We start from the raw sequence: 14,497 nt of genomic DNA, 5'->3' as shown, positions 1-14,497 counted from the left end.
TATCTATCTATCTATCTATCTATCTATCTATCTATCTATCTATCTATCTATCTATCTATCTATCTATCTATCTATCTATCTATCTATCTATCTATCTATCTATCAACAACTTTCAATGTGCGCAATATTACTACTGCGCATGCATCAGTTTTTACGGTAACCTATAAAGGACATTCCGTTCTGCGATTGGATACAGCGCTGTTTTCCTCTCTCCTCTGGACTGGCTGACTTAAGCGCATAGACTTTCAGGGGAAACTCCTAAAAGATAAACGCCAAACGGTTACACTACGAATAAGGCGGAAGACATGTGCTGAGCAGTTGTTAAGACTGTCAACTAAAGAAAGAGCGACTTTTAGTGTTATTTCGAGCGCAGGTAAGTCTCAAGCTAGAACTTCCAGAGCAAAAAATAAACCATGCAAATTCACAAGTGAACCTCGGTGAAGAAAAAAACATAATTATGGGAAGCATGTTTCTCTTTGGTCTGCTGTGTCATTTTATTATGCTCAGGACGAAGCTGTAGGCTTCATGACTTGTTCCTGTTCACTGAGCGGTTGGCAACAGTTAGCTTGCAGCACTTGTTAGCTTCCTTCGCATTGATTGAGATGTCAGGCTGCTGAACTTCCTGTTGCGCTAATTTTTATGCTGCATATTCAAGCACTTTATATGGATTCCACGTGATTGATAATGATAAAGACAATATTTTTGGCTGTCTATTTCCAAAGTGATTAGAACACCCCACTCTTAACTCTTTATTTGAATGAATAATTTATGGATTTTTGAAGGTTTATGGAAGAAAATAGCAGCTTATGGGTCCAACTCTTTCTGTAACAGGCCCCTTTCTGCTATCAAAACAAGATAATGCAATCTGAATTAGAGGTCACATGCATGACATAGCTTAAACTGTGATGATGCTATTCCTGCAACAACTGAAAAGGGCTCTCTTGTGTATGAGTATGTGGTGGCTCTGAAAACAAATTGTTTATTATATGTATATGGTGTGTGGTATTTTTGTCTCTGTAGGTTTATCTTCTTCCCTATTACATAAAAAAGGATTATTACAATTTTCTAAAGCTTCACTCCTCACATGTCATGCTAAATAATGTCTGACCTCATCCAGATTAAAGACTGCAGCTGCTAGAAACACTTTTAATCCTCAAAAGAAAGATTCTCCTAGGATTTAGACAAGTGTGTGTGCAGATACGAATCAATGCAATCATAAAAATAAAATACTAATAATAATTTGAGATAGCGGTTACATAAAAAATAAATTTGATTATTGAATTATTGAACACAAAATCAAACATTTAACAGGTTTACAAAAATGTCTGAGAAAGTTCAGAAATCTTTGCTCTATAGTGATGTTGTTTTAGTTGTTTGCTGAAGTTGATTATTAGGAAGGAATGGATCTGAGGTCATTTTAACCAAGTGAAACTGCTTAGATAGGAAACCACATCCAGATAGACATTTTTTTCTGCAGACAATGCAAACCCACTGTGCAGTAAAATTTTAAGGCGGAAGGTGTGTGAGAGGGATTCTCGCTGTGATAAAGAGCAGTAATAGTTTATCCATTATTCTTAGCTGACTATAATAAAAGTTTTCTCAAACTGCAATGATTAAAACGATTAGTCAGTCTTTGTAATGATAAAAATACTGTAAATTCTCTCTTTTTTTGTAAATACCATGGACAACATTGTGTTTCTGTTGTCAAAAATATATATTGTGAGCATCTTACAGACCCACTCCATTAAAAATTGTGTTTATGGGGTTTTTGATGTGTTCTTGTGGCGTTTTTCTGAAGATAACTTGTGATAAATGAATAAATAGCACAAAAAAATGTACATTTCACTGCAAAAGCTTAATTTAAATAGGAGTTAAACCACCTTAAATTATTCTCCAAATGACCCTCGTCTGATCAGGAGGGCAACATCTAACATAAAAGCTCCATCTGATTGGTCAAGTGCATAAAGGGACTTACGTGATTCGTTAAATAGTTCAAGCTGCCATAAGATTGTCTTAGCACTTTAAGGTTTACCATTTATTGCGATTTTTGCCGACTTTTGCGATATGGAAATTGCATAGCTTGATAACAATAAATTTGCGATTAATTGTGCAGGCATAATTTCAACATACCTAGCAACTATATATTACAAGGAAATAGCAAAAACCTAACCTGGGTGAGCTGGTTAACCTAACCTGTGTTTCAGTTCTGTGTTTTTATTTTTGTCACAGACACCTTCACGCAGTGGACGTTCCAAACGAGTTGCCATGTTGTCTAGGTTAAGAACGGCCTGTTCCCTCAGGCCCTGTGTCTCTGCCTGCAGATGGGCCCACACCAAAGAAAAAGGCAAGCCCCTCATGTTAAACCCCCACACTAACAAGGTAAGCAAATGCCGTATGAGCCATACTTAAAATAAAGTGTTTGTAGTGTTGTTAGATTTACACCAGAAAGGAACTAACAAACAACAAATCATGTGATTGCACTGGAAGTTTAATGCAGTTTTGTAAGAATTTATCAGAATTGGTTAAAGTAGATAAACTATTGAGATATGGAGGAGACGACTAAATACATTGATTTACTATGTAAAGAATCAGGAACAGCATGTTTGTTTGTTTTTTTACTTTCTGTTGTAAACAATAATTTTAAGTTGATCAAGTGAGGTCATAACCTTTTAAGGCAGACATATGTAAACAGTGTTTTTAAAAAAAAAAAAAAAAAGACTTTAAACACAATTGTATTCTTACTCATAAATCTAGAAACTAAGTTAAAAAAAATATGTGCAAAAATGATGTTAATAAGAAACTTTTGGTTGAAATTCACTCAGTTTGTTTTTAAAGCAACATTTCACAAGGAGGTTTTCTGAAGGTGCTACACAAAAGGTATAAAATATCTAATCTGGCTTTATCAATAACAATTCAGATGAAAAGGGGTGGGTCTTAAAAGGTTTTGCAGATAACATGCCATGGACAACACAATGATATTTTCAGACTTTTTGTGGTTGATATCAGTTATATTGAAGCCAAATATTGCAAAGAAATAATAGAAACAACAATGAAGCATGTCATAATCTCTGAGCAATACTTTTATACAGTGGTGAACAAAATTGTTGGTAACCCTCAGTTAAAGAAAGAAAGTCCACAATGCTCACTGAAATGACCTGAAACGTTCAAAAGTAACAATAAATGAAAATGTATTGAAAATTAAATAATCAGAATCAGCCATTACTTTTGAATTGTTGATTAACAGAATTATTTAAAAAACAAACTAATGAAATAGGGCTGGACAAAAATAATGGTACCTCCATAAAAGACTGAGAAATAATTGCCAAGGGGGTCATGATGAACTCAGGTATGTCCTTTACTTGACATCACAGCTGGTTTCAAACCCATAATCAGTCAGTCTGCCTATTTAAAGGGAGACAAATAGTCACGTTGCTGTTTGGTGAAAAAGTGTGAACCACACTGAACATGGACAACAGAAAGAGGAGGAGAGAATTGTCCCAGGACATTAGAAACAAAATTATAGACAAACATCGTAAAGGTAAAGCCCATAAAACCATCTCTAAGCAGCTTGAAGTTCCTGTGACGACAGTGGCACATATTATTCAGAAGTTTTAGACCCACGGGACAGTAGCTAACCTCCCTGGACGTGGCCAGAAGAGGAAAATTGATGACAAATTGAGGAGACGGATAGTTGGAACTGTATCCAAAGAACCCAGAACAACCTCCCAAGACATTAAAGGGGAACTCCTAGATCAAGTTACATCAGTGTCAGATCGCACCATTCGTCGTTGTTTGAGCCAGAGTGGACTTCATGGGAGACGACCAAGGAGGACACCACTGTTGAAAGGAAATCCTAAAAAAGCCAGACTGGAATTTGCAAAAATGCATGTTGACAAGCCACAAAGCTTCTGGGAAAATGTCCTTTGGACAGATGAGCTTTTTGGCAAGGCACATCAGCTCTATGTTCGTAGACTCAAAAATGAAGCATACAACCAAAAGAACACTGTTTTGGGGCTGCTTTGCTGCATCTGACACAGGGTGTCTTGAAGTTGTGCAAGATAAAATGAAATCTCAAGATTATCAAGGCATTCTGGATAGAAATGTGCTGCCTAGTGTCAGAAAGCTTGGTCTCAGTCGCGGGTCATGGGTCTTCCAACAGGACAACGATCCAAAACACACAGCCAAAAAACCCCAAGAATGGCTAAGAGAAAAGCGTTGGACTATTCTGAAGTGGCCTTCTTTGAGCCCAGATCTGAATCCCATTGAACATCTGTGGAAGGAGCTGAAACATGCCATTTGGAGAAGACACCCGTCAAACCTGAGACAACTGGAGCAGTTTGCTCATGAGGAGTGGGCCAAAATACCTGTGGACAGGTGCAGAAGGCTCATTGACAAATACAGAAACCGTTTCATTGCAGTGATTGCCTCAAAAGGTTGTGCAACAAAATATTAAGTTATAGGTACCATCGTTTTTGTCCAGCCCTATTTCATTAGATTGTTTTTTTTAAATAATTCTGTTAATCAACAATTCAAAAGTAATGGCTGATTTTGATTATATAATTTTCAATAAATTTTAATTTATTGTTACTTTTGAACATTTCAAGTCATTTCAGTGAGCATTGTGGACTTTCTTTCTTTAACTGAGGGGTACCAACAATTTTGTCCACCACTGTATTTGATCATCTTGCTGTTCCTCTTGGCTTTCAAATTATTGCTAACATTGAAAAAGATGGGACGTGATAATGGCTTCAGAATGGTCAATAGCGTGTACTTGCATAGAGCTTTACTACCTTCATAGAAGGCCCAAAGCACTTTACAGTCCCAGTCCCACGCACACACACATTCACACACTGATGGAAGCTCCGTTGCCGAACACTGGCGCCAACCTGTAACCACCAGGAGCGATGTGGGGTTCAGTGTCTTGCTCAAGGACACTTGTGATCAGACTGCTCTACCTCTGCTCCATAGTCGCCCAAATATGAATAGAATAGAATAAACTTAAGGTAATAAAATTACCTTGTTACTGTTCTCTGTTAAAAACAGCAAGTAGATGAAAATGACATTAAAAAAACACTTAAAGAGCTTTAAACACAACATTTATTCACATTGTTTAATGTTTGCCATTTTAGATATTTTGCATGTTTGCAAAAAACGTGTTTTAAAAAATTATCTTAAATAAATGATGTTTTTAACTTGTAGAGGTTTTTCTTATACATTTGTAAGAACTCAAAATATAGCTGACATTTGTAACTTGATTCCTCACCAGCAAGAGGGGAACTGATCTATGCTAGTTATGCTAAACCTAGCCCAGGTTTGGCCTGTTAAACAGGGAGCCCCTGCTGTCATGGCAACCAAGAGGCAAACTGGTCACTGGCCAGTTACAAGATATGGCGTCTAGTTTGCAGTGGAGCTGCAGCATATTTAGAATGACAGAACGCTGACTGTGCATAAAAATAGATTATTAAAGCCTCAATGGACCTAGCTTTGTAAGAAAAGACGGACTTTAAAACTGTAAGATGAGACTTAAAAAAAAACCAAATGGGCTAATAATCACTTTACAGACTCTTAAAATGAAGAAGCAACCAAAACACATGTAAAAAAACAGATTTTAGATATTTTTCCTCATTAGTAGAAATTATCGTGTATTTTCTTTTTTTTTTTACATTTGCTCAACTTGCTTATCCTTGGTTACTTTTCTGAACAACACAGATTTGTAAAAACAAAATTTGAAAGACGGGTATACAAAAAGAAATACTGTGAACTCCCTTCATTTTACATACTTGAATTAACCGGTATGATCTAAAAGTCTTTTGAAGTAGTGATGCTAATGGATTGTGATGAAATGGAGCTGCAGAGGAGTGAATTGCTCCATCAGCATGACTCAGCTTTTTTGTTCGGGGAGCCCCTTCCATTCTTCTCTTCCACAGAGTAATAGACCACTTTCATATGTCCCGTCTGCGTTTTGCCTGCAGAAGTCCGTAGCTCAGCATGTGCACACACGTTCTCAGACGCTGTAAAACAAAAGCTTGTCTCACTTCCCCCATATTCTTAATTTAAGAAAAAACTCAAATCTGGGTTTGATCACACAGATGTTACCATTGGCTGCTTTAAAATTCTCCCCATTTTGTAACATTTTCACTACCTGTGGAATATCTCGCCAGATCTTACCCAGAGGCAGGGAGAAGACAACTGGGTTTTTTCATGGCTCAAGCCTTGGAAAAATCCAATGTTACAAAACAGTTATTAAAAATATCAACTTAACCTATTTAAACAGACTATTTATCCCTATTTAATTTAGTTTTTTTCATTTCATGTAAAGCATTTTGGGGTGTTCTGTAACAGGAAAAGTGCTCTGTAAATACAGTTAAATTGGAATTTATCTACTGTTATTCATGAAAAACTTGTGTAAAATCTATAATCTTTCTGTCTTATTATAGAACACAATGAGTTATCTAATACATTTTATGGAAAACAAAGAAATAAAGTGTGTTCGGTTGTAGGCATTTTTTTTGCACGGCTTTCACATGAAAACTGCTGCTGGCTGCTTTAATCATTGGGTTGCAGATAATTTGTTTACTTTCTGTTCCTGTCTTCTGGACGTCTGCATTTTGGCCCATCTCTGGCGGTTAGAAATGTTCATAACTAAAATGACAGTGGACTCATAAATAAATGCTTCATTAAAGAGCTGATGCTTAATTCATAAGAATTTGATAACTAACTTCTTTTCTTGTGTGTGCTTTTACACAGGGCATGGCTTTTACTCTCCAGGAGCGACAGATCTTAGGCATTCATGGTTTACTGCCTCCTAAAGTGGAGACTCAGGACATTCAGACGCTGCGCTTTCAGAAAAATCTCAAGAAAATGACAGATCCTCTAGAAAAGTATTGTTTTTCCTTTTTCTTTTTCCAATAATTTTCTTGTCATCAGAAATCTTCCTGTAAACCTAGAAAATACTATACATGCAGAATATTGTTAGATAAGTGTCTTTCTTACTCTCCATTTGTTCTTGATGCTATTTGAAACAGATACATCTATCTGATGGGCATCCAGGAGAGGAACGAGAGGCTCTTCTATAGGGTTTTAATGGAAGACATCGAGGAGTTGATGCCAATTGTCTACACTCCCACTGTGGGCTTGGCCTGCACACAGTATGGACACATCTTCAGAAGACCCAAGTAAGGCTTTAATATGATTTATTGGGTTTTAACTTGTTTTTTGTTTGTAGATATTTGATATCTTTTTGTTCAAGAGAAAAAGGGGGGGGGGGGGGGATTTGGTCCTCTTAATAGCAAACAGTAAATATTTGGATTGTTATGTTCTTTTTTTAATGGCTTAAATGTGATCTTGTTTCTCCCATCAGAGGCTTGTTCATCTCCATTTTGGACAGAGGACATGTCCGCTCCATCCTGGACAACTGGCCAGAAACCAATGTATCTGTAAGTGCTCATAAAGCTAACACCAAAGCTTTTTGTCTTCGTCCATCCATCTTTGTTTACAACGATGATTTACTAAATGTTCTACTCTAACATAGCCAATAATAAAGATGAATCAAGATCTTTATACCATTAAAATGAACAACAATTTCATTGGGGTTGTTTTTCCAGCTGGTTTTTGCATACGTTTTCCATCTTGTTGTTTTCTAGGCTGTTGTGGTAACTGATGGCGAGCGCATTTTAGGGTTGGGGGACCTTGGTGTCTATGGAATGGGCATCCCTGTGGGTAAACTTTGCCTGTATACTGCCTGCGCTGGCATCAGACCTGAGAAATGTCTGCCTGTGGTGATCGACGTCGGCACAAACAACGAGGTAAGACTCTGTTACCTATTTGTGTGCTTTGTGTTGGTTATTAGCAACTAGTGCTGCCATTTTAACAGCACATCTTTTAACAAAGTATACATTTGAAGTGAATAGAAATGCATTGTTCACAGTTACGTGACAACTTTCCCCGTCCCACCTGCTGTATGGCCTCAGTTGGGGAAAAAGAAGTATTACATTTTTGCCTGTTGCCTTTCCTCATTTCAGACTCTCCTTAAGGATCCCTTTTACATGGGCTTGTATCAAAAGCGAGACCGGTCTCAAGCCTACGATGACCTTATTGACGAGTTCATGGAAGCTGTGGTGAACAAATATGGCCAGGACACGCTGATCCAGTTTGAAGACTTTGGAAACCACAATGCATTCCGATTCCTCAGGAAGTACAGGGAGAAATACTGCACCTTCAACGATGATATCCAAGGTTTGCACAAAACAGACAGTGTATTCCAAAGAATAAATCATTTCAAAGCTATCACCTCAATCAAAAGCTTAACTTCTCATTTCATTGAGCTCCTTTACTAAAGCAGCTTTCTAGCCATTTAATAACTATCTTTCCTATTAATTCTTTGGGAGTTTCACTGAAAATAGTCATGAAAAAAGCAGGAAAACTGTATGAGCACTTAAAAAATAGCCTGTTTTTATTGAAGAAAGCTATGTCATTGAGTTTTTTTTCTTCAGACATAAAGCTACAGCTGTTCTGAGCTGTAGTTCAGTAGAAGCACTTTCAGGAAATGTCATGTCTTTATGCTCTGCTGTACTGCTTAGCATTTCTGTTGCTTTTGTTTTTTACAGGCACTGCATCTGTAGCCCTTGCTGGTCTGTTAGCAGCTCAAAGAGCGATTGGCAAACCGATCACACAACACAAACTGCTTTTCCTGGGAGCTGGAGAGGTAAGCTAGAATGTAGACATAAAAACGGGATCAATTCATGTTTTGCAGGTTTTGTTGTTGTTGATGGTGGCAGTTAAAACCGATCCCATCCCATCTTTTTGGGCTCTGCTGCCCTCTACTGGATGTTCAAATAAGGGCAGAAAACACAGCTCAGTTGCCAAGTGTTTGTATTGAGATTAGGACTTTTTGTTTGAATGCTTGGAACTCTGCAAAAACAGATGGATTTGGGGGTTAAAACACCTATTGGCCCCAGAGTGCAGCTACGACTGCAGCTCAGCTCTCCCTGAGGGGAGGAGTCAAATGGGAAGAACAAATATTTAAAATGGTTCAAAACTCACATGACTAACTTTTTACAAAGTACATTTTTCAGTTTTCTTATGTATATATATATTGTGGTCAGAATGTAAAATTTCTAAATATTGTAGGCTGCTCTGGGCATTGCCAATCTGATCGTGATGGCCATGATGGAGGCAGGGATGACGCAGGCAGAGGCCCAGGAAAAGATCTGGATGTACGACGCCCACGGTTTACTTGTTAAGGTTAGATTTGGTGACACCTGTTCATTTTTATTTTATTTTCCATTGCCTTTCTGCTAACTGAACGCAATTTGGCTGTGTGTTTTTTTTTTTTCTTAACTCCAGGGCAGATCACAGAAAACTGATAATAACCAGGAGGCTTTTGTCCATGATAGTCCAGGGGACGTGCACAGCTTCCTGGATGCTGTCAACACCATCAAACCCACAGCTATTATTGGTAATAATCATTTTAAAAAATACCAAATTAAATTTAACCTTTTGATTTAATTTTTAAAGAAGTAAGGATAATTTTCTTTTTAAATCTGTTTAGGAGTGGCGGGAGCTGGACGCCTGTTTACCCATGATGTTATTAAAGTCATGGGGACATTCAATGAACGACCAATCATCTTTGCTCTGAGTAACCCAACAAATAAAGCAGAGTGCACAGCCGAGGAGGCCTACACTTTAACTGATGTACATTTTCCTTACTTGTCTCTTTGTATTAAATGCTTACACCAAATATCAAACCTAAAGACTGGTCAATGTTAAATTTTGTGCTCCCGCCCTTACAGGGGAGATGTCTTTTTGCCAGTGGAAGTCCATTTGGTCCAGTTACTTTGAGTAACGGACAGGTCTTCACCCCTGGGCAAGGAAACAATGCTTACATCTTTCCAGGTAAACTTGGAGGAGATTGATCATTTGTAAAATGAATAGCAAACTAATAGAGGTACCTGTTTTCTGTGACCTTTTGCAGTATAGGAATTATTAGATTGGAAGAAACCAACAAAAATTCCTGCTAAATTTTGACATTTCAGGTGTGGCCCTGGCTGTGATCCTGAGCGGAGTGAGGCACATCAGTGACACAGTATTCCTAGAGGCTGCTAAGGTTTGAAACCAAACTTTCTAAATAAAAGTCTGTTTCTTTTGCCGACATTGTCCCTGCATTTCATGGCAATATTGTCCTCTAAGCATGTTTTGTAAACTCTCTCTAAACTTTTCATTTCTTCTTTCTCATACTGTTTTAAAGTCTGGCATTAAATATATATTTGATCAAAAGCTTTACATATTGATATAGGCCTGGGCGGAAAATCGATTTAATAAATTAATGACCACGACTCCTGCTGCTTCATCACACCGTTACAGCTCTAGTTTATATCTTGTGTGACACAAAAAAATATGACTTCTCCAGTACCGATAGCAGAACCGTTGAGGTCAGATCTTAACAATACTGCGTTCTTGAAGAATGTTGCCCCGGGGCTCGTTCAATACCGGGCCTCGGTACCCATCCCTAGGAAAAGGGCACGGTGGAGAAGCAGTCGCTTTGCATATAACCAAAGACATGGTACCCATATATACCGTGGAGAAGACGGGGTTTATTAATTTAAGTAACCCTTGTGCGATGATCCCTCCCTTACATTGATGTGTTCTCCCTACCATGACAAAGGTGGATAAAGGTGGAAAAGATTTCATGTAATCCATGGACACCAGTGAGGTTGACAAATCATTGAAGAAAAAGGTTCAGTGCACTGTCCAGTGGGTCTAGATGACCCAACTCCCAATGTTGAAGTGCCTAGGATAGCACAAGGGTTAAAACCTTAGACCCCAGATCTGAGCTTTATTGTTAATCCTTTAGAAAATGGTGCTACTCTCAAGGTGAATGTTTGTCTCCTTTTAGTCCAGACTACAAAGTGTCACTCAAAACACAACTTGGACTTTGATTCCAACAGTGTGTTTATTTATTCATTATTCATCCCAGAAATGGGGGTTACATTGGTCTTGCGTTTCATTAAATAAAAGCAAAATCTGCTTTAAGTTTTCTGCTGTTTTAAGCTGTTAGGTAATTTATGACAATTTATTGTTTTTTTTTTAAGGGGGGGGGGGGTCTTTGTCCATAGCAACAGTCTTGAAAGATTTCCATACCTTTGCAGGCTCTTGCAGAACAGCTGACTGATGAAGAGCTTGCAGAAGGCAGACTCTATCCTCCTCTCTCCAACATCAGAGAGGTCTCTGTCCAGATTGCTATTAAGGTAAGACTTAAGGGTTTACATACGTTTTTGGTCATATTGGAAAACATTGTACAGCAAAAAATCCATCCATTTTCTAAATCTATTGAATCCTTTTCGGGGTCACAGTCCGTTTGAGGGCATTTGTGAAGCATTCAAACCTATTTAGTCTTCAAACGTTGAAGGAGGAGTTTGCCTTTACTCAGTACACCTACAGTATGTGAATTAGGCCTTGCTATGTCATAAACATAAAAACTACATTAAAAAAACGGAAGTTTTCAGGAAGTGACAGTTTGCATTTTAATCTAAATTTGAACACACATAAAGCCCAAAGCTATGCAACTGGAAAATTTATTACATCGAGGGGGTGTTTTGCTGTTTCATATGAATTTTGACCTTTAGAGTTGAGCTGCGTTCACACCGAACGCAAATTGCACAGCAGAGGCGACCAGTTTGAATGTGAAGTCTGAGGTTCAGCTGCGTGATTTGAGGGGTGGGTGAGCGCAAAGGTCTGGCAGTGGAGCAATTTGGTTCAGACGGGTAACAAACCGTACCCGTCCCAGCTACTGTTGGGCGACGGCGGGTACACCCTGGACAGTCTGTTGCAGGGCCGATGGAACTGGAGCGATCACTATGCCGGCTCCGGGGAGGCAAACTGGCAGCCAGATAGAGACCCGCTGCCGGATGGGGAGCCAGCCTGCTCGGGCCTCCTGAACTTTATGACATTTTTCTTTTTTTCTTCTCAGTCAGAGCAAGAACACAAATGCGGAGAACACTTTTGGGACTTTAAGTTTAATTTTAAATATGTGCGGCCAACAACAAAATCCAGCCATGGACGCACTTAAAATGCGTGCGGGGAATGCAGATCAGGGCGCTTGGACATTGAGATCACAACGGCTCATTAATTCAAACCGAGCATCTTTGCAACAGTTTGATTGACAGCCATTTAAAAGGAGAAAAACTCAGAAATGCAAAAATGAAAAGATTTTTCATTACCGGTACATGTGTTCTCATTCAAAAGAAAACTGCCACACATTCATGTCAAGAACTCAAAAAACATGATTTTCATTGGAGGGGGTTTTAAAAGCATTTGGATGTAAAGTTCACAGAACATCTTATGAAAGGGTTATGAATATTATAATTTCATGCACACTTACAGAATACTGCATTCTTAAGAAATGGAAGAATTGCTTGAAAAAAGTCAGAACTGGATTTCCTCTTCCTCTTCAGGCGATGGAATATGTCTACTCCAAAGGCATGGCATTCCGCTACCCTGAGCCCATGGACAAGAATGGTTTCATACGTGCTACTGTGTGGAACACCAGCTACGACTCCTTTCTGCCGGACACATACGACTGGCCAGGCGTCAGCTTTAAGCCAAAGACGGACTAGACGTGACGCAAGCACTCGTTGAGCCTCACGCTCAGACGCCTATTTTCTTCCTTTTCCACTTTCATTTTACAGCATAAGATCTGTGTTCTTTCTGTGCAATTTTGAGCGGCTGAAATCCTCCGTAATCTTTATTCTTTGCTTCGTCTGGTTTAGATCTGTTTTTTTTTGGGTTTGCTAAAATTAAAGAGGGAAATATTAGGCAAAAAGGGCACCTTATAGGTGAAGAAAGCTCTTGTGGGGTTGGATAGCCAACTGATTTTGGAATATGGAGTTGAGAAAACACATTTTAGTCTGGGGGACTCCTCACCTTTTCATCATTTATTGTTTGCAGTGATCATATATGTCAACAAATAACAAATGAAAGATATAGATTTACGTGAAAGAATATATATTAAGCAAAAAGCATTGAAAAAATTATGAACTAGTGACTCCAGAATAAATAAATTGACATCAATATTATTAACTTAAATGGGAAAAATGTATATGTTAAAGAAATTGTATATTATTTTGGTCTTTTATGAGTTACTGTTGACTCGTTTGCTATTCTATTTCGGTTTCAGGTTTCAGTGCAGTTGTAACAAGAATATTGAGGTGGTGCAAACATGTAATGTTATTTAGTGTTTTAAACGACTCAACATCACATATTAATTTGAATATTGCCCTTTACTACATTATGGCTATCTTCTAAACAGCCAGTAAAGCGCATCTAGAGATGGAGGGGAGGGGGGGGGGGGTGAAAAAACAAGAAGGGAAACAAACCTGACTGATGGGGTAACCTGAATATTATTTTAGAGCTTTGAGCTGACGTTTCTGCAGATTCACATGGAGAAATGTGTTATATTTTATATGTAAAATGACTAATTGCTACAGCTAGTCCTTTCAGCACATTGTTGCTCCTGGTTTTTTCCCTTATATATTCTTTTATTTTGTGTTTGCACTCCATTAAGTCCAATATATAATAACTCCATTCTTTAACAAAATCCCTATAAAGGACATAGCAGAAATGGTATATTAACTGTACGTAGCCATTATTATTTACAAAACAGAGTGCAATATTGATTAAGCTGATAAATATAATGTACTATTATAAACTCTTCATTAAAGAGCCGAAATAAAATGTTTAGTCAATGAATAAAGTAGCTTGTAGTGGTGATAGTGAATATCTTTAACACTGTGCACAACTAAATAACGAATGAGACTTTATTTTGTTCTTCTGTTCACCTTGATGTTTTACAACGGATATGTCACGCGATCATCTTGATTCTTCTGAAGGAAATCCAGCTGTCGGTTAACCAGCTGATAACTTGCTTGCCTTTTCATGAACTCTAGTGGAGTTATTATTGATTATTATATATAGACCTCAGGGTATTGTACCTATTGTATCTGTTTGCTTTGAAGTGCCAGAAAAAAAATGGGTTAAAATTCACTCCATGTTCAACTCTCAACATGCTGCTGGTTGAGCTAAAACACACACAAAAAATGTGTTTTTCTTTTTGTTAAAAATAGTCTCACCTGTGTCTTAGATTTTTGTCTGTGCAGCTTGTGACAAAAAAAAGGTCACTTGTTTTTAATGTCCATTTATGTAAGTGGATTTGCAATTGTTTCAAATGTTTATTTCTAATAAAACTATGTCTGTCCTGAAACTGAATTTTGTTGATGTTGTCCTACATATCCGTGACCCAAGTATTCATTGATGCTGTCCGGTTTTTGAGCTTTTATTGTAATGTTTTGTACAAAGTTAATTACAGACACGCACAATGTTTCAAACCTGATAAATACAATTTATTTGACATTGTAGTTGTTGTTTCCTTGTTTGTTTGTCTAACAATATCCATTCTAAGAATAAATTCTATTTATGGCGAAAAAATATAAATTACCTGAGT

The 14,497-nt window shown here is 37.8% G+C and overlaps 1 protein-coding gene across 1 annotated transcript; it reads left to right on the top strand.

The window, feature by feature from the left end:
* Positions 1 to 165: 165 nt before the first annotated feature.
* me2 (malic enzyme 2) lies at positions 166 to 14,411 on the top strand. The gene is made up of 15 exons (XM_004072321.4): positions 166 to 373; positions 2,230 to 2,379; positions 6,748 to 6,881; positions 7,026 to 7,175; positions 7,361 to 7,436; positions 7,644 to 7,805; positions 8,022 to 8,235; positions 8,607 to 8,704; positions 9,130 to 9,243; positions 9,346 to 9,457; positions 9,551 to 9,693; positions 9,792 to 9,894; positions 10,035 to 10,105; positions 11,148 to 11,246; positions 12,453 to 14,411. Exons 2-15 carry the CDS (start codon positions 2,266 to 2,268, stop codon positions 12,612 to 12,614), a joined length of 1,752 nt encoding a protein of 583 aa, XP_004072369.1. The 5' UTR covers positions 166 to 373; positions 2,230 to 2,265; the 3' UTR covers positions 12,615 to 14,411.
* The last annotated feature ends 86 nt before the right edge of the window (positions 14,412 to 14,497 follow it).

Source organism: Oryzias latipes, chromosome 9 (genome assembly GCF_002234675.1).
Source record: "Oryzias latipes chromosome 9, ASM223467v1".
NCBI lineage: Eukaryota > Metazoa > Chordata > Actinopteri > Beloniformes > Adrianichthyidae > Oryzias > Oryzias latipes.
Note: the sequence above shows the minus strand (reverse complement) of the source record. Positions and strands in the feature narration are given on the sequence as shown.

Excerpts from the sequence above, each read along its gene's own strand:
- me2 (XM_004072321.4), top strand. The coding sequence starts at position 2,266 with ATGTTGTCTAGGTTAAGAACGGCCTGTTCCCTCAGGCCCTGTGTCTCT. Across the intron at positions 9,458-9,550 it reads CAAACCCACAGCTATTATTG|GAGTGGCGGGAGCTGGACGC; the intron begins GTAATAATCATT and ends AAATCTGTTTAG. Across the intron at positions 11,247-12,452 it reads CTGTCCAGATTGCTATTAAG|GCGATGGAATATGTCTACTC; the intron begins GTAAGACTTAAG and ends CTTCCTCTTCAG.